General features: G+C 34.8%; 1 protein-coding gene across 1 annotated transcript in view; it reads left to right on the top strand.

The window, feature by feature from the left end:
- Positions 1-22,222, top strand: part of lepr (leptin receptor) — a 40,562-nt gene that overhangs the window by 11,538 nt on the left and 6,802 nt on the right. Inside the window, exons 5-16 of the mRNA XM_073851857.1 lie at positions 1,729-1,846; positions 2,218-2,393; positions 7,293-7,438; positions 8,690-8,828; positions 13,465-13,725; positions 13,805-13,910; positions 13,994-14,214; positions 16,176-16,327; positions 16,670-16,823; positions 21,144-21,226; positions 21,314-21,530; positions 21,910-22,113. Coding sequence (XP_073707958.1) covers positions 1,729-1,846; positions 2,218-2,393; positions 7,293-7,438; positions 8,690-8,828; positions 13,465-13,725; positions 13,805-13,910; positions 13,994-14,214; positions 16,176-16,327; positions 16,670-16,823; positions 21,144-21,226; positions 21,314-21,530; positions 21,910-22,113 — 1,977 coding nt within the window. The remainder of the gene's footprint in view (positions 1-1,728; positions 1,847-2,217; positions 2,394-7,292; positions 7,439-8,689; positions 8,829-13,464; positions 13,726-13,804; positions 13,911-13,993; positions 14,215-16,175; positions 16,328-16,669; positions 16,824-21,143; positions 21,227-21,313; positions 21,531-21,909; positions 22,114-22,222) is intronic.

The following is a 22,222-nucleotide window of genomic DNA, read 5'->3' as shown; positions in this document are numbered from 1 at the left end:
GTAATGATGCAGAAAATTCTTTGCATTACAGAAATAAATTACATTTTAAAATATCTTAAAAAATTATATTTAAAATGCTAATGATATTTCACAGTATTACGGTCTTTACTGTATTTGTCTTCATTTGTGATGCAGCCTCTTTGAGCTTTAAAGACTTCTTTCAGAAACATAAAAACAAATCGTACAACTTTAATAAAAGGCAATTTATGAGTTAGTCTTGCCAGTGGAAGATGGCAAAGTGTATAAGAAACTTGTTTGTAAATAGTCATTAATTTAGCTTTTCCATGTAGGGTTCGACCGATATGTGTTTTTCAGGGCCGATGCCGATTATTACAGATAGTAGACAGATAACCAATATTTTGAACCAATGTATATGTCTGGTGTAAAAATTTAAATTATTGTCCAAATTAAGAATAACAAGTGCTCTGACAAAAACTTGATTTTAAAACATTTTATTAAAACTTGATTTTAAAACATTTTATTGGCAAAAAAATGACAGATTTATTGGATTTAAAAATGACAGATACCGATAACTATAAAAATGCTTCATATCGGCACCGATAATCGGTCAGCCCCTAACTCCATGTGGTTACATTTGTGGTAATAACAAATGCTCTGACAAAAACTTGATTTTAAAACATTTTATTGGCAAATTTGTTTTAAAAATGACAGATACCGATAACTATAAAAATGCTTCATATTTTTGTAGCAATAGCCAAAAATACATTGCATGGGTCAAAATTTTAGATTTTTCTTTTATGCCAAAAATCATTAAGAAATTAAGTAGTTCATGTTCCATGAAGATTTTTTGTAAAATTCCAACTGTAAACATATCAAAATGTAATTTTTGATTTGTAATATGCATTGTTAAGAACCTAATTTGGACAACTTTAAAGGTGATTTTCGCAGTCTTTTTGATTTTTTTGCATCCTCAGATTTCTGATTTCAAATAGATGTATCTCAGCCAAATATTGTCCTATCCTAACAAACCAGACATCAATAGGAAGCTTATTTATTGAGCTTTCATATGATGTATAAATCTCAGTTTTGTCAAATTTAACCTTATGACTGGTTTTGTGGTCCAGGGTCACATATGTCTGCTGTAGTGTCCAAAAAAAAATAGTTGTGCCTTTTTAAGGTCTCAAAAAAGTAGTTTTGTTCATATTTGCATTAGATGACATTATCTATTAGGTGAAGAGGTCTTGGCTACAGCTGTAAACCAGAGAGACTGAAACAATTGACCCCTCCAGTCAAGTGATGGGTGCCATTACACATGCTAATCAATTCTCATTACTTTCTCTTCTCTGCGGTAGGCCTCAGGGCAATAATTAAAGTCTACAAATGAATTTATAGCATTTAAATGCAAAATAAGTTAAGGTTTGCAATCCTATTAAAGTGTGAAGTATCTCTTCAAAAACAGAAAAGGAATCTGTATAAATACTCAGAGGTGGATGCTTATTTTTTCCCCCTGACATATTCACAAAAGACTCCTGCAATAATGCAAGTCTAAAACTTGAAAACAGTCCTGATAGAATTTCAAATAGATTATGAATAATTGATGTTTTATGTTAATTCAAAGCATTGTGTTAGTATCTTTCATGTTATTTGCGCACCATGTAATGAGGTGGTGTTCTGACAGGAATAATTTGCAGATGTTATTTCTAGAGGCTCCTAATTGCGATAGGCTGTGATGAATGAAGCTAACATGGGAATGCAATCTCTTTTCAGGAGACTGTTTGGACATCCTGTGCTGGCTTGAAGGTGAACGGACAAATTTGATTTGTAATGCAAAGAGCCACAGAGCAGTGGCCGCTGCTAGTCTGCTCACCGTTAGACCTCAATTAGTGTGAGTCCTCTGTTTTCATTCTGCTCTGCACAGATTACTGATTAGCCGCTGCTCCCATTTGTGCTTAAATTGAATTCAGGACAAATTAAGTGTGTATGTGGTGGGCCGAGGGCAGATGATATAATACATCTAAGCTCTATAGTGTATTATTAATGGTCAACTTTTACATTTTATTTTATAATTTAATTAAAAAATTTTCCACTGGCTTGTGAGATCCACTTTTCTGCAAAGTTTAGCTCTAACCCTAATCAATTTGATCAGGTGTGGAGCTAAACTCTACAGGAAGGAGGATCTTCCTTAGAGGCTTAATCTGATGTTATGGATATTGAGTTTTATTGATTATTTTATATTAACTTTCTTTTTCGTTTTAGTGTACAGATGAATTTACTTTCTGAAGACCATGCAGCTCGGTGTGCTGGGGAAGATACTGCCATGTGCTCCATTTCTCTTCATGGCAATGATACAACTGTCTCCCTGAACATCAGTATATCTTTGAATGAAACTACTGCACTATCACCCAAGATGCAAGTCAGCACACATCATCTGCGTAAGATATGCATTATGATTTACAGATCTATCTATCTATCTATCTATCTATCTATCTATCTATCTATCTATCTATCTATCTATCTATCTATCTATCTATCTATCTATCTATCTATCTATCTATCTATCTATCTATCTAATCTATCTGTCGTTCTATCGTTCTATCTATCTATCTATCGTTCAATCGTTTTATCAGTCATTCTGCCGTTTTATCTATCGTACCATCGTTCTGTCTATTCTATCTATTGTTCTATCATTTTATCTATTGTTCTATCTATCGTTCCATCGTTCTGTCTATTGTTCTTTCAATCATTCTATCTATCTATCTATCTATCTATCTATCTATCTATCTATCTATCTATCGCTTTATCTATTGTTCTATTGTTCTATCTATCTACTATCTGTTGTTCTATCTATCTACAGTGAGGTCAATAAGTATTTGATCACCCTGTGATTTTGCAAGTTCTCTTACTTAGAAATCATGGAGGGGTCTACAATTTTCAGCATAGGTGCATCACGTTGCATGATTTTTTAAACAATTTTTTTTTTAATTACTGTGTCAAATAATTATTTGATCACTTTCTTATCAGCCAGATTTCTGACCCTCAAAGACCTGTTATTTTGCTTTTAAATATTCCAGCTACACTCTGCTCATGATTCTAAATTAGTAGCACCTGTTTAAGGTAAAAACACCTGTGCACCCCGCAATCAGCCAAAGTCTAAGTAGCAACATGGGCAAAACCAAAGAGCTGTCAAAAGACACAAGAGACAAAATTGTAGACCTTCACAAAGCTAGAAAGGGCTACAGGGCAATTGCCAAGCAGCTTGGTGAAAAAAGAACAACTGTTGGAGCAATTGTCAGAAAATGGAAGAGGCAAATGATGACTGTCAATGTCCCTCGGACTGGGGCCCCATGGAAGATCTCTCCTCGTGGGGTATCAATGATGTTAAGAATGGTGAAGAATCAGCCCAGAACTACACGGGAGGAGCTGGTCAATGCCGTGAAGAGAGCTGGGACCATCGTTTCCAAGGCTACTATCAGTAAGAAGAATGATGAGTATCATCCCAATAATACCATACCTACAGTGAAGCATGGGGCTGGAAGCATCATGCTCTGGGCGTGTTTTTCTGCACAGGGGACAGGACGACTGCACTGTATTAAGGAGAGGATGAACGGGGCCATGTATTGTGACATATTGGGCAAAAATCTCCTTCCCTCAGTCAGAGCATTAAAGATGGGTCGTGGCTGGGTCTTCCAACATGACAATGACCCAAAGCACACAGCCAGGAAAACCAAGGAGTGGCTCCGTAAGAAGCATATCAAGGTTCTGGAGTGGCCTAGCCAGTCTCCAGACCTAAATCCAATAGAAAATCTTTGGAGGGAGCTGAAACTCCGTGTTGCTCAGCGACAGCCCCGAAACCTGACAGATCTAGAGAAGATCTGTATGGAGGAGTGGGCCAAAATCCCTCCTGCAGTGTGTGCAAACCTGGTGAAGAACTACAGAAACTGTTTGACCTCTGTAATTCTTAACAAAGGCTTCTGTACCAAATATTAAATTTTTTTGACTCAAGTGATCAAATACTTATTTGACACAGTAATTCACAAATAAATTGTTAAAAAAATCATACAACGTGATTTCCAGATTTTTATTTTTAGATTCTGTCTCTCACAGTGGAGATGTACCTATGCTAAAAATTGTAGACCCCTCCATGATTTCTAAGTAAGAGAACTTGCAAAATCACAGGCTGATCAAGTACTTATTGATCTCACTGTATCTATCGTTTTATCTATTGTTTCATTCTATCATTATATCTATCGTTCCATCTATCGTTCCATCGTTCTGTCTATTGTTCTATCTATCTGTCTGTCTGTCTGTCTGTCTGTCTGTTTTATCTATCATTCTATCGTTTTATCTATCGTTCTATCATTCCATCTATCGTTCCATTGTTCTGTCTATTGTTCTATCTATTGTTCTATCATTGTTTCGTTCTATTGTTCTATCACTCATTCATTAATATCCTTCATATCTATCTATCTATCTATCTATCTATCTATCTATCTATCTATCTATCTATCTATCTATCTATCTATCTATCTATCTATCTATCTATCTATCTATCTATCTATCTATCTATCTATCTATCTATCTATCTATCTATCTATCTATCTATCTATCATTTCTCATGTCTCACGTCTATCTACCTGTCTGTTGTTATATCATTGTGTCTGTCATTCTGTCATTCTTTGGCTGTTTGACCAGTAAGCGAGTTCCAGAACTGTTCTGGGAATAATGCTGATTTTATGTTATCAAAGTGAAACCAGCTATTTCATTTCCTTTATTCCTGCCTATGTTTACTTTGAGGGGTGTAAAGTTACTAGAAGTGCTGAGTTTCCTTTTGGCAAAATGTGCTACAGATTGAGTTATTTCCTGTTATTTTTTTTATAGGTCTTAAACATAACATAACATATAGGTCTCATAACATAAACCTTTCTTAGGGAAAACTGCTGCATTTTTTTTGTTCAAGATTAGATTGATTTAAACTGCCTTTTATTTTGATTGATAATTCAAGTAGAATTGGGCAAATGTTTATATGTAAATGTTAATAGTAATAAGTTTATCTTCAAAGTTACCTGTAGATACATGATTGTAGCCTAATTGTTACTGTGACTTCATGGAGACTGATGCCAGGGCAACAGGTGTTTTATTAGGGTGTGTTTGTTTTTTGGGACTGGAGGCTGAAGGAGACACATTTAGTCTTAAGTGTTTTTCCAGACAGTGGATTTCACAAAGATGTGGATAAATCATTTACCAGGTCCAAAACTTAAGTCAGTCTCTATATTATCATTGTACAGTTGCAACCAAAAAGTTTAACAAAGCTCGATTGTGTAACATTTTATGAGATTAGTGAGATTAAAGGGATATTCCGCAAAATAAAGATCCTGTCATCGTTCACTTGCCTTCACGTCATTCTAAACTTGTCTTTTTTCTTCTTCTGTGGAACACTGAAACAAAAGTTCAGTGAAATAGCTGTCAAACTGCAGAAAGGACATACAAGCACTTACAAGCACATACAAAAACATTATACAAGTACTGCATGTGACTATTTTACTGTATTACAAGTCTTACAAAACTTTTTTTGTATAGAGAAGAATAGACATGGTCACCATTTACTTTCACTGTATGGATGAGGAGCAGTCTGAACATACTGCAAAATAAGCCCTTTTGTGTTCCATGGATCAAACAAAGTCAGACATTTGGAATGACATAAAGATGAGTAAAAGATATCCGATTTATCTTTTTGTAGGTGAATGATTCCTTTAGGTTTCATTGCAAGTAAACAAATTGTTCTGACATTTTTTCCTTCATTCTTTTCAAGGACATTAAACACTTGTTGGAAAAGAAGAAAATTAAATTGATAATTAGATCAAATTAGTAAAGTCCAATCAGTGTAAGCCTATTTGTATTAATTGCAGCAGCAGGAGCCATTTACTTTATAATGTGCTATGTGCCATGAGGTGGTGGTTTTAAAAGATAATGTTTGTCTGTTAATAAAGACTGCCTCAACTAATTAGTAAAAATGGTATTGCTGTTATTAACATAAAGCCAATTACTTTGCCATTTTACAAAGCAGTGGCTGCTGAGGACATCTTGTTCTGGACAGACATAAATATTTTGTGCAGAACAAAATAATACTTGTGGACAACATCCATTAAAAGACACATGACAACCATGAATGAACAACCTGGAAATGGAGTTCTCAATTTTGCTCACTTACTCCCTTAATTTCTCCTAATGGTTCACTATCAGCCAGGACTTAGAATGTAGAATGAATGAATTTTAACTGGAGGCATCTGGTTTGGCTTTTCATTTCAAGATGTTTTGAAAATGGGGATTTCCCTTTTAAAAAATGTGGTGTGAAGATGTTCCTCCACCGTTTTTCACATAATGCAGTGTGTGGATTCCCCACCTTCTGCTAACAGACATTGAAGAGTTGTGGAAAAATGTTTCCAACTCCTGTTGTGAGGCAGTAACTCGCAATAAACAAAGTTTTGTAGAAATAGAAAATAGATGATTTATTGTTGTAGGGTCAGACAGTCATACAGAGTTTCTGCAGTGTGTGTGAAAAAGAGGAACACACACACGCACACGCACACACACACGCTCGCACACACACACACACACACACACACACACACACACACACACACACACACACACACACACACACACACACACACACACACACACACACACACTAATTAAACCAGGATGTTTCTGTCTCATCCAATTATAATGCATACTTAGCATATGTTTCCTTTTAAGGTATCTCTCCATTTCCCCTCAGACTAGGCTTTATTTGCTTTTCTAAGTATTTCATGCAAAGCATCTTCTTGGAAGCTAGGATATAGGGCTTCTTAGCAAAAATAAAATAACATTTATTTTCTCACACTTTTTGGCATGTGGTATCAATATGAGCATCAATAAAGAGGATACTTTTTGCTCAAGCGTTATTTTCTTTTACTTCATATGGTCTAACATACAGTTAATGCTTCAAATAAGAACTAAAAAGCAAATACGAGAAACTTAAATTCCAATAACTTAAGACACTGTGTGTGTGTGTGTGTGTGTGTGTGTGTGTGTGTGTGTGTGTGTGTGTATACAGTGTCTATATTAAAGACTTGTAATTACTTAACCTTTCCTCCAATTTTAATGAGGTATATTTTAATGAAATTTATAGAACTGTAACTTGAATGTGGTTTAGTCAACAGCTAAAATAATACAAATTTTATAACCCAAATATATATGGACCTGACTGTATATTGCATCATTACCGGTTTGCAAATAATAACTTTACATTTTTTTAAATTTAATATTTTGTGAATATCCTCTTTTCGCAGGAAGACCAGACCCACCTGTCAATCTGCATTACAATGTGACGACTAAAGGCGAAGTAATATTCAGATGGAGTGACACACAACCTGACAGTAATGAGATAAACTATGAGATACGATACTCACCAATTTCCTCGCTTCAGCAGTGGGAGGTAATTGATTCACATTTGTTGGTGTGATGAATGTGTTGTAATAGCATTACAAAGTAATGTTTGTGAGAACTGTTACAGACCCCCAGAGAATTCCGCAGAATGCTTCACAGATTTCAACAAAATCTTACATTTAATCTAACATATTTAAATTAGCGAGAAATTCGACTTTATTCTCATATTTCAACTTTATTCTCGTAATATTTTGACTTTATTTTCGTAATATTTAGAGTTCATTCACATAATTTCGACTTGTTATATTTCGACTTTGTTCTCGTTATATTTCGACTTTGTTCTCAAAATATTTTTAGTTCTCAAAATATTTCGACTTTATTCTCGTAATATTTAGACTTTATTTTCATAATAATTAATGTTCATTCACATAATTTCGACTTTATTCTTGTTATATTTCGACATTGTTTTCTAAATATTTTGAGTTATTGTCATAGCATTTCGACTTTATTCTTTATTCTTTATTATATAAAATTATTTTAGTTTGTTCTCGAAATATTTCAACTTTATTCTTTAAACATTTCACTAATATTCACAAATCATTCACATAATTTCGACTTTATTCTCATTATATTTCAACTTTGTTCTGGAAATATTTCGACTTTATTCTCTAAATATTTTGAGTGTATTCTTGTAGCATTTCAAATGTATTCTCAAAGCATTTTGACTTTATTCTCGAAATATTTTTAGTTTGTTCTTGAAATATTTCATCTTCATTCTCTAAACATTACAAATTTATTCTCGAAATATTTTGAGTTTATTCTCATTATATTTTGACTGTATTCTCATAGCATTTTAACTTTATTCTCTAAATATTTTGAGTTTATTCTCATTATATTACGACTTTGTTCTCGAAATATTTCAACTTTATTTTCGTAATATTTCGACTTTATTCCCGTAATATTTAGAGTTCATTCACATAATTTCGACTTTATTCTTGTTATATTTTGACTTTATTCTCGTAGCATTTCAACTTTATTCTCGAAATATTTCACCTTTATTCTTTAAACATTTCAAAAATATTCAAAAATCATTATGACTTTATTCTCATAATATTTTGACTTTGTTTTTGCCATTTTATTGTGATAGGACAGTGTACAGGAGGCAGGAAGCGAAGTGGGAGAGAAAGTGGGGCGGGATTGGGAAAGTTTCTTGAGCAGGGATTCGACCTCGGGACACACATCGCATTATTTATTTTTTATTTAATTTAATATGCCACTGTTTTAACCATGGCTCTTTTAGGTGGTGAAGGTCAAAGGATGTTCCTCTGTGCACTTGAATGAGCTCAGGCCTAGAATCACATACACGGTCCAAGTGCGCTGCCAAAGCCACTTGAACTACTGGAGTGAATGGAGTCAACGTTTAGATGTCATGCTGGATGGTAAGGATCTGTTATTCACATGAATTTTACATACTATTTCCATTCAGGCTGTATGTGCATATATTTAGGTAAAATTAATTAATTTAATTCTGTAATCAAAAACCTCCTCCCATTTAATGGCTCATCAAGTATAGTGAAAGAGTAAATATATGCAAATACTGACATTTATGAAAGGGTACACTCAAATGTTGCTGCCTGGTATGCTCATGTTCCCATGACTTACAGCCTGCTGTTCTCAACAACAGAGTGCACAGGTCGACACATTTATCTAACATTCAGAGTCTAAAAGTGGCTTTTAGTGTACATCAAACATAATGCAAATGAGTGCTTTTGCTGTTCTAGTTATTTTCATCTTTCAAAGATATTCATTTTCTTCCCTAAGCCTCCAATTAAGAGTTTGACGTTTGATAATTACATTTATATATATACTCTCTGCTACTCTGCATTTGTATGTGCTTTGGCTTGTTGCTCTGCACTCACAATATCTCTTTGGTTTGTCATCTAAAAGATGTTCTGTTCAATTTCAGAATTAATTACAATGTTAAGTAGTGAGTTTTCTAATGCGAAAGCATTAATATGCCATTTGCTTGCATTTACAAGGTATATGGTATTTGCATACCTAATACTCTTAAATCAGATTTACACTGTACAATAAGGGTTGCACACACTTTTACATGTAATCCATTTTTTTATGTCCATAATTACCAATTTAAAATTCACTCTTAGATGAGAATAGCGAAATGTATTGTAAATGTTTACAAGGCCAGAGTACATACTGTCCTTGAGTTCTTTTACCTTGTTGTTAGATTTATTGGTAAGGTGTAGATTCCTCCTTGTAAATAGTTTGTTAAAAGCCTTCAGAATTCAAATGAAACCCCAGTTTGCATACTAAAAGTCTTTTGCTTGGCATCATGTTCAGTCTCATGCCAATAAAATATCCTTAAATTTGTTGAAGTTGAATGTGAGTACTGTATCTATCTTTAGAGGTTGTTAGGTAGTCATACCGTGAGGGGGAGAAATTATTTGATCCCCTGCTGATTTTGTACATTTGCCCACTAACAAAAAAATTATCAGTCTTTTGTAATTTTAATGGTAGGTTTATTTGAACAGTGAGAGACTAAATAACAACTAAAAATCCAGAAAAACACATTTCAAAAAAGTTATGAATTTATTTTAAAAAGTGAAATAAGTATTTGACCCCTTCACAAAACATGACTTAGTATTTGTTGGCAAAACCCTTTTTGGCAATCACAGAGGTCAGACGTTTCTTGTAGTTGGCCTTGCATACATATCAGGACGGATTTTGTCCCACTCTTCTTTGCAGATCCTCTCCAAGTCATTAAGGTTTCGAGGCTGACGTTTGGCAACTCAAACCTTCAGCTCCCTCCACAGATTTTCTATGGGATTAAGGTCTGGAGACTGGCTAGGCCACTCCAGGACCTTAATGTGCTTCTTCTTGAGTCACTCCTTTGTTGCCTTGGCCGTGTGTTTTGGGCCATTGTCATGCTGGAATACCCATCCACAACTAATTTTCAATGAGGAAAGGAGGTTCTCACCCAAGATTTGACGGTACATAATTTGACGGACTTGTCCATCGTCCTTTGAATGTGGTGCAGTTGTCCTGTCCCCTTAGCAGAAAAACATCCTCCATGTGTGATGGTGAGGATGGTGTTCTTGGGATCATAGGCAGCATTCCTCCTTCTCCAAACACAATGAGTTGAGTTGATACCAAAGAGCTAAATTTTGGTCTTATCTGACCACAACACTTTCACCCAGTTCTCCTTTGAACAAACTTCAGAAGGGCATGTACATGTGCTTTCTTGAGCAGGGGGACCTTGCGGGCGCTGCAGGATTTCACTGCGTAGTGTGTTACCAATTGCTTTCTTGGTGACTTGGTCCCAGCTGCACTGAGATCATTGACAGGATCCTCCTGTGTAGTTCTGGGCTGATTCCTCACCATTCTCATGATCATTGAAACTCCATGAGGTGAGGTCTTGCATGGAGCCCCAGACTGAGGAAGATTGCTGGTTATTTTGTGTTTCTTCCATTTGCAAATAATCCCACCAACTGTTATCATCTTCTCACCAAGATGCTTAGCGATGGTCTTGTAGCACATTCCAACCTTGTGTAGGTCTACAATCTTGTCCCTGACATACTTGGACAGCTCTTTGGTCTTGGCCATGGTGGAGAGTTTGGAATCTGATTGATTGATTGCTTCTGTGGACAGGTGTCTTTTATACAGATAACAAACTGAGATTACGAGCACTCCCTTTAAGAGAGTGCTCCTAATCTCAGCTTGATACCTGTATAAAAGACACTTTAGAGCCAGAAATCTTGCTGATTGATAGGGGATCAAATACTTATTTCACTCATTAAAATGCAAATCAATTTATAACTTTTGTGAAATGCGTTTTTCTGGATTTTTTGTTGTTATTTTGTCTCTCACTGTTGAAAAAATTATAGACAAATCATTTCTTTGTCAGTGGGCAAACATACAAAATCAGCAGGGTATCAATAATGTTTTTCCTCACTGTACTTGTAGCACACACATGCACCTTAGAGTGAGTCAGTATTGTGAAATCTGAGCATTTTGTGTGGCCTGAATGAAGCAACTTCTTTGAAATTCTTACTAGATAAACCGTAACATATAAACACTCTCCCGTGGTAGAATAAAGCTTTATTTATTACCTTAGCTGAATACTGACAATAATCAGGTGGGATTTTTTTTATTATTTTTTTTATTTTTTGTTATTCTTTCTTTACTTGCTTTTAAATGCCCACACCACAGCAGTACACTTCAGTAATATATGGACACGTTTGAAAAAAAAATCAGTTGAGTGCAGTAGCTAGTCTGAAATACTGCTGCCAACTAATGCTGCACTTAACTGCACTTTGGGCTGTCTGCATATTATTTAACGTTTAAAGAGATTTTTTCAGACTTTGATGCATTACTTGCGTAGCATCTGTCATTTTATGTGTTTGTAAGCTTTTTAGGTGCAGATCATATACATTGTTTTTTCTGATATGCCAGTTGGGTTGTATATTTTCAGAATCCATGCTGCGCAAGTCACCATAGTAACTAAGCTTCAGGATGTTCACTAGAATAACAATAAACCCACTTTCTCTTTGCCGCGAGGGACCAAGATGGGAATGAGAGAAAATAAAAATCAATACAAGAATCTCAACACCTGTTAGAAATGTCCAGGTCATTTTTCATCCTAAAATCGAACAGCTTTTTTTTTTTTGCTTCGTAACATTTTTTTTTTTTCAATTAAGTGTAATTGTCAATACTGTAATCCAGTATTTAAATTTGTAAATTATTATTATTTATTTCAGATTTAAATTGCCATATTTAACTGCAGTAATTTCATTATAATGCAGTCGAAATTACTATATTACATTGTTAGAAAGCTAATAAAAGTCATAATTAAGAATGAAAAGAATGCATGTATGTGACACTGGACCACAAAACCAGGCATAAGGGTCAGTTTTTTTTTTAATTGAGATTTGCACATCATCTGAAATCTGATTAAATAGCTTTCCATTAATATAAGGACAATATTTGGCTGAGATACATCTATTTGAAAATCTGGAACCTGAGGGTGCAAAAAAATCTAAATATTGAGAAAATTGCCTTTAAAGTTGTCCAACTAAAGTTTAGCAATGCATATTACTAATCCAAAATTAAGTTTTGATATATTTACGGTAGGAAATGTACAAAATATCTTAATGGAACATGATCTTTAATTAAAATCCTAAGGATTTTTGGCATAAAAGAAAAATTTATAATTTTGACCCTTACAATATATTTTTGCCTCTCGCTACAAATATACCAGTGCTACTTAAGGTCTATTTATTTGTTTGTTTACTGTGCAAAATGACTGCTCTAAATCAGTGTTGTTTTCGTCAACGATGACGATGACGAAATCATTTCGTTGACGCCACTTTTTTTCATGATGATAACGAGACGATGACGAGATAAAAATGGCTCGTTGATGACTAAAACATGACGAGACGTGTGTGAGTTTTCGTTGACGAGACGAGAATAGACGAAAATGTTAGTGGGTGGTCCGTCAGACGTTTAAAATGCATGACATTTCTGCTTATTGTGCATGCCAATTAAAACTTAAAAAGTATCTGACGCTATGGCAAGCCGTTTTAGCATTAAATACTCTTTGCTATACTAGTATGGCAAGCCGTTTTAGCATTCCATCCTTGTTTGTCTTTTATGTTCTAAAACATTCCTTCATTATTGTAATTATTGGTGAAAATAGTCGATCCGGAAGCTCACATTGTGTTGAACTATAGATCTGCTATTTTCAGAACTTATAAGTGACACTACCCAACAGCAAAATACTTACTGACCTACATTAATTTGTTAAAAGACTACTTTTTCCCCTTTTTTTGACTAAAACTAGACTAAAACCTTTTTGACTTTTCGTCGACTAAAACTAGACTAAAACCTTTTTGACTTTTCGTCGACTAAAATTGGACTAAAACTATCACATATAGAAGTGACTAAAATTTGACTAAAACTAAGAAGCATTTTAGTCCAAAAGACTAAGACTAAATCTAAGATGGTTGTCAAAAACAACACTGCTCTAAATGTTTTTCTGTCTTTCTATGCTCCTCAAAGTCAGTTACATCTCTGCTGAAGTCTTCACAACACCAGGATCGGAGTTCACGGTTTACGGCGTCTTTCACAACCGCAGCTGGAACGCGAGTAACGCTATGTGGATGCTTAACGCACAGGTGAAGATTCCGGAAAGCCAGTACAAGGTCATCAATGAGCATGTTAGCGCGGTCACTGTGACATTAGATGAACCAGGGTTTGATTATCTGATGTGCTGCGACGGGTTGAATTGCGGCATTGCCTATGCCAAAATATACACAGAAGGTAAGCTAAGAATTATTTAACCAAATAATAACATGTTGCTTATTTGAAAAGCTAAATGTAATATTGCCTCTTTTTTTAGGAATGTTTAATGCAGACATTACCTGCCAGAGCAAGAATTCAGTGGTGGACTCCATGAGCTGTAAGTGGAATAAGAGCACTTGGACACAAGTCAGACTCCTCTACAGGTATAAACACGATAGCTCAGCCATTTCTATTCCAGCCAGGTTGAGTGTTGCACAGATGGTGAAGATATTGCTTTTTGTTGTAGACAATATACATCATGTGAGAACATAACAGAGATGGAGGGCAGCGAAGAAGCTGAAGAAAACATGTCTTCAGTAAAGGAGTGTCCGCCTGGAGCAGGAGACGACAGAGAATGCACTTTAAAAATCCTTAGCCTGTTCTCTTGCTACAAAATCTGGTTGGAAGTGGAAGGAGGGCGTGGCAAAGTGAGATCATTTCCTGTGTATGTTGCACCCATTGACTATGGTGAGTTTCAAAGTTTTTCATTCCAATAGAAAAAGTGACAGTTTTCTGTTGACTTTCAATTATAGACTGAATTGCTTACATTAGACTGGAATATATCAGTGAAAATTAAATATATGGGTCAAAGACATCAAAAGAAATTTACAAAAGTGATTTTATGTCTATAGAAAGCACTTTAAAATGTAAGTAAGTGTCTACTTTTAAGGTTTTAAATACATTTTTGGAGAATAAAATGTCAAAATTTGGTTGAAATAATGACTTGTGCATATTAAAATATATAAAATATAAGGGAACATATAAAATTTTATTGTGTTTTAAATTAGTAAAAAAAAATCGTAGTGACAAATGGCCTAGGATGTAGAATTACCAATAATTAGTATTTAGGGTGAAAAGAATTAGTCTTTAAAAATGTATTTTTGTTGTAAATCTGCCTGACAAGGTTATTACACTGAATGACATTTTATTGGGTGTCTTCTGTAAAAAATGTATAATATTTATTTTTTGCTCAGAAAAACACGCTCGCCAAACACAAATGCAATTAAATTAAACAAAACTTTTAAATAGTTTTTTTTAGAAAAATGATTTAAAGCAGTATTACAATTTTTTCTTCTTCTTTGACCCATATCTATAATAGTATATAATAATTTTAATTAAAAATAAATTTATTTTAAAAAGTAAATGTAATTAAATATATTTATAAACATACACTACTATTCAAAAATGTTGAGTTTGAACAATTTTTCGAAAAGACTCTTATGCTCACCCAGGCTGCATTTATTTTTAAATAATATAGGAAAACAGTAATACTGTGAAGTATCATTACAATTTTATTTATATATTTTAAATACACACTGCCGTTCAAAAGTTTGGGATCAGTCATTTTTTTAATATGTGTTAATATGTTTGTTATGCTCATCACAGGTGCATTTTATTTGATCGAAAATACAGAAAAAACAGTAATATTGTGAAAATGTATTTCTGTGAAGTCTTCAGTGTCACATTATTCTTCAGAAATCATTCTAATATGTAAATATTTTTTTTGGTTTGTTTATTTTATGTGTAAAGTGTATAAAGAACAGCATTTTTTAAAAATAGAAATCTTTTCTAACAGTATACACTAGCGTTTGGTGTCAAAGTACAAAAGTTTGATGTCAGAACATTTTATTTTCTGAAATGTATATTTTCATTCAGCAAGGATATGTTAAATTACTAAAAAAGGTGATAGTGAAAACTTCAGTTAGAAAGGATTTGTATCAGCATATTAGAATGATTACTGAAAGATCGTGTGACACTGAAGACTGGAGTAATGATGCTAAAACATTGTTTTGCATCAATTGAATAAATTATATTTTAAAGGACATTAAAACAGAAAACCATTATTTTAAATTGTAATAAAATTTCACAATATCAGTTTTCTGTATTTTTGATCAAATAAATGCAGCTTTTGTGACTTTTGATTCCAAACTTTTGAACAACAGTGTATTTTCAAATATAATTTATTTCATTAGTCTTCAGTGTCACGTGATTCTTCAGAAACCATTCTAATATGCTGAGTTGGTGCTTAAGTAACATTTCTTTATTACTACATATTCACAGCTAAAGGTAGCTGTTCTGTTCATTGTTTTTTTATTTTGAATCCATTATATTTTTCAGGATTTTTTATGAATATAAAGTTCAACAGAACAGCATTTATTTGCATGAATTCTTCAATTTAGATCAATGTAATGTGTCCTTGCTGCATAAAAGTATTTATTTCTTTCAAAAACAATGTTTTTTTGAATGTTGGTGCATAAATGTTTGAAGATAAAAAAACACAAAGTTTACTTTTGAAAAATGTAAACTTTTTGTGTCTCTTGTGACCATCTGCTGTTATGTCCAGTTACTTGTGTCTGTCCCTGCTTGCCCCTCTATTCACGTTGCAAACTGAGATAAATAAGAGTTTCCCCTGTCTTTTTTTCTTTCAGTCAAACCATCTCCTCCCTCAGACCTGAAAGCAACAACTTTGCCAAATAAAACCCTGAGTGTAAGCTGGAGACGCCCCCGTTTACCTGTATACGACATGGAGTACGAACTGCGCTTTGTGTCTTTGCGTGGGATGGCAAATACGCAATGGAAGGTAGGAAGAAATTTCTGGAAGCTGTGGTCTCAGGTGGACAAAGAAATTAGGCTGTGGTCTCAGGTGGACAAAGAAATTAGGCTGGCAATGAATTACTGCATTTACTCTGATCTGTTTATCTGTATAATTGAGATGTTTGGAATTGAAATGATAAGCTAAGCCGATCATGTATTAAAAAAAAAAAGTTAAATGTTACTCTTACTGGGTCCACTGATCATCTCAGTACTTCATTTTCAATTTATCCCTTTTAGATTTCAGAAGGAAGACGATACACTGTGTACTCAGGTATAAGGTCTGCAATTTTCTATGGCATTTACAGAAAAGTGTTATGTCCCCTTACAGGTCATTGGTCCTCTTCTGGAAACACAGGCAGAGATTGAGCTTGAAGAGTCCTGTGTTCAGTTTAAAGTAGAAGTTCGCTGTAAAAGACTGAATGGCAAAGGATACTCGAGTGACTGGAGCACGAGTTACACTTCAGTTGTTTACAACAGGAAAGGTAACATTATCAATATAGTTCTGCTACTGTTAAATAGCTTATATAATCCAGAAGTACTAAGAGGTATGCATAATTTTGCATGGCATGCCTATCTTTTTTTGGTTATATCTTGGAGCTATTTCAGCTTGAATCCTTAAAAGTCATTAATTACTCACCCTCATGTTGTTCCAAACCTGTAAGACCTTTGTTCGTCTTCGGAACACAAATTAAGATATTTTGGATTAAATACGAGAGCTTTCTGACAAAGCAACCACCATGTTCAAAGCCCAGAAAGGTAGTAAGGGCATCATTAAAATAGTCCATGTGACATCAGTTGTTCAACCATAATTTTATAAAAGTACGAGAATGCTTTTTTATTGTGCAAAGAAAACAAAAGTAACAACTTTATTAAACCATTTCTTCTCCTTCATGTAAGTCTTTGAGGTCACAAGAAAAACAAAACTGAAAATTCATAGCCTCTTAGGGTTTCTGTAATATAAAATACATGGAAAGTCTGATGGATTTTTGTTGAAATCTTCCAGTCCATGAAAACATTTTGACAGATTTAATGTTAAATAGCTTTGGGGTGTCTGTAAGTGTGAGTAATGACTTCCCCAGTGTAACTCAAATTCATTATATATCATTGACATTTAAGGACAATATAAAGTTAGATATTGCTGAGCAGTGTTTGTGATGAAACCCACAGTACTTTGTCAATATATGACAACAGCTTAAAACAAACTCTAAGTCAATGAAGATAGACCAAACTGGAACTGGTGAAAAGAATATGCAGGATAAAAAAAACCTTGCCAGCTGATTTAAAACGATAAACATAATTTAAAAGATTTGACAAAAGAAACATTTCTTTGTCTTGGCCTTGAGAACCCATGTGATTCTTCATACTTATTGTGAACACACACCTGCTTTATTATACCTGTCTGTATGTCTATGAGTCATGATGAGTACTGTTTACAAGGATGTTTTAGAGGGCTTATGGTAATTTATAATAATAAAAAACTAAAGTTGCTTTAATTTCTTACATTCATTATAATAAACATACTGACATCCTAAATAAAGTTACTCAGTGAGTAAATTAGTTCATATGCAGCTTCTGGAGCTGCAAAGTTTTTTTTTTGTCAGTGTGATTGTAATCATTTAAATGGCTCTGTGTATATTAATTGACTTTGTCTCCATAGTGAGAATGTTTTGAATTGAACACAATTACGGTATCAGGTCTATTAGGATTACTGGAAATTGCACCACATATCACCCACCATGACTTTCTAAACTTACATATCGCTGTAGGAATGTGAATTGGAACGCTACTGCTGGGGTGGAGATCAGTATGTGCCCGCAACACTATTTGTCAGCTCTTCACAGCACCTTTCTAACGTCTTTACATTAGAGCAGAGCTGCCTGCTGGTGCCAGAGCTCTTGCTTTTGAAGTAACTGTTGCTAGCAGACTGCCATCAGCATTACAGGATGTAATAATTCTTGTCAGTGACAGTAAGTACGGAGTTGTAGGAATATGCCTGAGAGAAGACTTGCAAGTAACAGATAAGGTAGATGTATTTCATTATACAGTATAGTGAGCCTTCTAGCAAAACAAAAATGTTGGAGCCATACCCCTGGATTCGCAAACAAGACTTAAGCCTAGTCCTAGACTAAAATGTAAGTCTTAGCTGTTTATAAAAATTACCAAAGTATCTTAATTGAACCTAATCCTGTTTTAGGCTAAGCTCTGTCTATGAAACCAGGCCATGGTATTGTAGAAAGCGCTGCATCATGTCTGATCCAAGTTCAAGTCCCAACTTTTCCAGATTCTATTCCCATCTATCCAATCTTATTGTTTTTCATTATTTTCATTGTCAATAAGACGCTTCGCCGCCAAACACAGAATTTTTCGTTATCTATGGCACAGTGTTTTCTCGCTCACAGGAATAAATTATATTTTTAAAAATATTTAAATATTATTTTGTTAAATAATTAGTTATTTTAAATTGTTCCTCTTTTTACTATATTTTAATCAAATAAATGCAACCTTGATTAGCATAAGATACTTCTTTTAGACAAAAATATTTAAAAAATGCACTCCTATATCACAGCCTATTAACTTTTCCCGCCAAACATGGAATTCCCCGACAGGCTGACAGCCCTTTCCCTTAGACAATCCTTTCCCACTAAATGTGTAATTTTTCCGTTATATAACGCCTTCTCGCCAAAAAAGAAAATTCTATTATTAATGAGACAACTCTTCCCCACCAAACACAGAATTTTCCGTTATCCATGAGACAACTCTTCCCCACCAAAAACAGAATTTCCTTATCCATGAGACAGTGTTTCCCAGCCAAACGCAAACATTTTTCTGTATCCATGAGACGATTCCTCACCAAACACAGAATTTTCTGTTACGCATGAGACAACGCTTCCTCGCCAAACTGATTTTTCCATTATCCATGAGATGACCCTTCCCCGCCAAACGCAGAATTGTCTATCCATGACACAGTGTTCCAGCCAAACACAGAATTTTCCGTTATCCATGAGACGTTTCCTCACCAAACACAGAATTTTCCGTTTTGCATGAGACAAGGCTATCCTACCAAACATAATTTTCTATTATCCATGAGACAACTTTTACCCACCAAACACAGAATTTTCCGTTATCCACGAGAAAACTATTCCCCACTAAACATGGAATTTTCCATTATCCATGAGAAAATTCTTCCCCAACAAACGTGGAATTTTCCTTTCCATTATCCATGAGACAACTCTTCCCCACCAAACACGGAATTTTCCGTTATCCACAAGAAAACTATTCCCCACTAAACATGGAATTTTCCATTATCCATGAGAAAATTCTTCCCCAACAAACATGGAATTTTCGTTTCCATTATCCATGAGACATCTCTTCCCCACCAAACACGGAATTTTCCGTTATCCACGAGAAAACTATTCCCCACTAAACATGGAATTTTCCATTATCCATGAGAAAATTCTTCCCCAACAAACATGGAATTTTCCTTTCCATTATCCATGAGACATCTCTTCCCCACCAAACACGGAATTTTCCGTTATCCACGAGAAAACTATTCCCCACTAAACATGGAATTTTCCATTATCCATGAGAAAATTCTTCCCCAACAAACATGGAATTTTCCTTTCCATTATCCATGAGACATCTCTTCCCCACCAAACACGGAATTTTCCGTTATCCACGAGAAAACTATTCCCCACTAAACATGGAATTTTCCATTATCCATGAGAAAATTCTTCCCCAACAAACATGGAATTTTCCTTTCCATTATCCATGAGACATCTCTTCCCCACCAAACACGGAATTTTCCGTTATCCACGAGAAAACTATTCCCCACTAAACATGGAATTTTCCATTATCCATGAGAAAATTCTTCCCCAACAAACATGGAATTTTCCTTTCCATTATCCATGAGACATCTCTTCCCCACCAAACACGGAATTTTCCGTTATCCACGAGAAAACTATTCCCCACTAAACATGGAATTTTCCATTATCCATGAGAAAATTCTTCCCCAACAAACATGGAATTTTCCTTTCCATTATCCATGAGACATCTCTTCCCCACCAAAAACAGAATTTCCATTATCCATGAGACAATGTTTCCTCGCCAAACACAGAATTTTCTGTTATGCATGAAACAATGCTTCCCTACCAAACAGAATTTTCCATTATTCATGAGACAACACTTTCCCGCCAAAAACTGAATTTTCTATCATTCCTGAGACAATCCTTCTCCACCAAACACAGAATTTTCCGGGGTTTCACATTTTCACTGGTATATGCATCACTTTAATACGCATCTCACAGAATATACTAATAAAAAAGGAAGATGCAGAAACAAGCATGCATATGAAAAATTATGCGATCATCAACAATAAACAGCATAAAAATGAAAACTGCCTAACGTTACTGAGTGAAATGTCGATCCAGAAAGTGGTTTAGGATTTTGCAAGCATGGGGGGTGATGATGGAAGCAATCTACTGCATCTTTGCTTTGATCATTGTACCAAATATCATCCAAATGTAGTATTTGATAAAAATGTGATTTTCTCAGCTCTCTGCTCAAAATGTTTTTATGAAACTTACCTACATTCAAGTGTTAAAATTATTGCTTAAAGCTAGAATGAAACATAGAAAAAAATACTCTGTGGTGCCATGAAATTTTGTGAAAATTATCAAAAATGCCGGTGTTGGCTGGTAGATTTCTTTTTTCAAAAACACTGTCGGGGAAAGAGTTAATATCCTCTTTGAACATTAGATGTAGTGTCCTGGAGATAATCATGGCTGTATGGTGTGTCATTTCAGCACCAGAGATGGGACCAGACTTCTGGCGCATTATACAAGAGGATCCTGCTAAGAGTGTGACAAATGTCACACTGATCTTTAAGGTTGGTAAATATTAACTTGATTTACTGTAGCAACAAAATAAGTGTGATATAAAATGTTTAAGCTTAAATGTTTTTTGCCACTTTTAGCAGCCTGTACTAGCAGAAGATCCATATAGTTGCGTGGAGGGTCTGGTGATTGAACACCAGGCCTTGGGCAAAGCAATGTGGTCAAATGAAACAACCTTGGCTCAGTTTCACTCATTCCAGTGGAGGAAGGAAGCGCACACAGTCACCGTAATGTCTCGCAACGCTTTAGGGATCTCTACACGGAATAGAAACATGACGTTGTTGCATCAACCCAAACGTGAGCTGACTTGCTTCATACCCTTCCTGTAACATCACGTGAATTTTTTTCATGCACTCTAATGTTTCCATTGTTTTTGTCTGACGAACAAGAAGTTTGCCTTCAAGCAAATTATGTGTCTGTTCATGTGCCTGTTGATGGTGCTTTATTTCATCCAGTCCTAATTTTTTTCAAGTAATTGTTTTGATAGCTTAGTGTTTGTTTGGTAAAAGGGCTGTTTGGAAGGGAGATTTTGAATTAGTTATTACATACACACAATGGTACTCTGATATTTTGTTCCGGCTTGTTATTATCTGTTCCTGCATCCTACATGTTTTTCACATAGAAATGATATAGATTCCCCTATTTATGTGAATCAATTTCCTCTTTGCTTTTCTAGGACGTTGTGTACGTTCATTCAGCGCAGTTGCAAATGCTAGCTGTGTGTATCTTTCCTGGAGCCTGTTATCTGATCATCCAGTGCCTCAGTCATTTGTCATTGAATGGTTAGACCTGAACAAAAACCCTGAACAGGACGCGTCTCTCTTTGAGAGGCTGCAGTGGGTCAGAGTTCAGTCGGCATCGAGAGATCTCTCCCTTTGCCGTAAGTTATTTGACTTGATATTCCTAACATGCTCCTCACATTTACATATCAGTACATGAAAAAAATAAAAAAGAAGGTTTATCCTTAGCAGTATAAATTAACTTTGACA

Source organism: Garra rufa, chromosome 12 (genome assembly GCF_049309525.1).
Source record: "Garra rufa chromosome 12, GarRuf1.0, whole genome shotgun sequence".
In the NCBI taxonomy this organism is placed as follows: Eukaryota; Metazoa; Chordata; class Actinopteri; order Cypriniformes; family Cyprinidae; genus Garra; species Garra rufa.
Note: the sequence above shows the minus strand (reverse complement) of the source record. Positions and strands in the feature narration are given on the sequence as shown.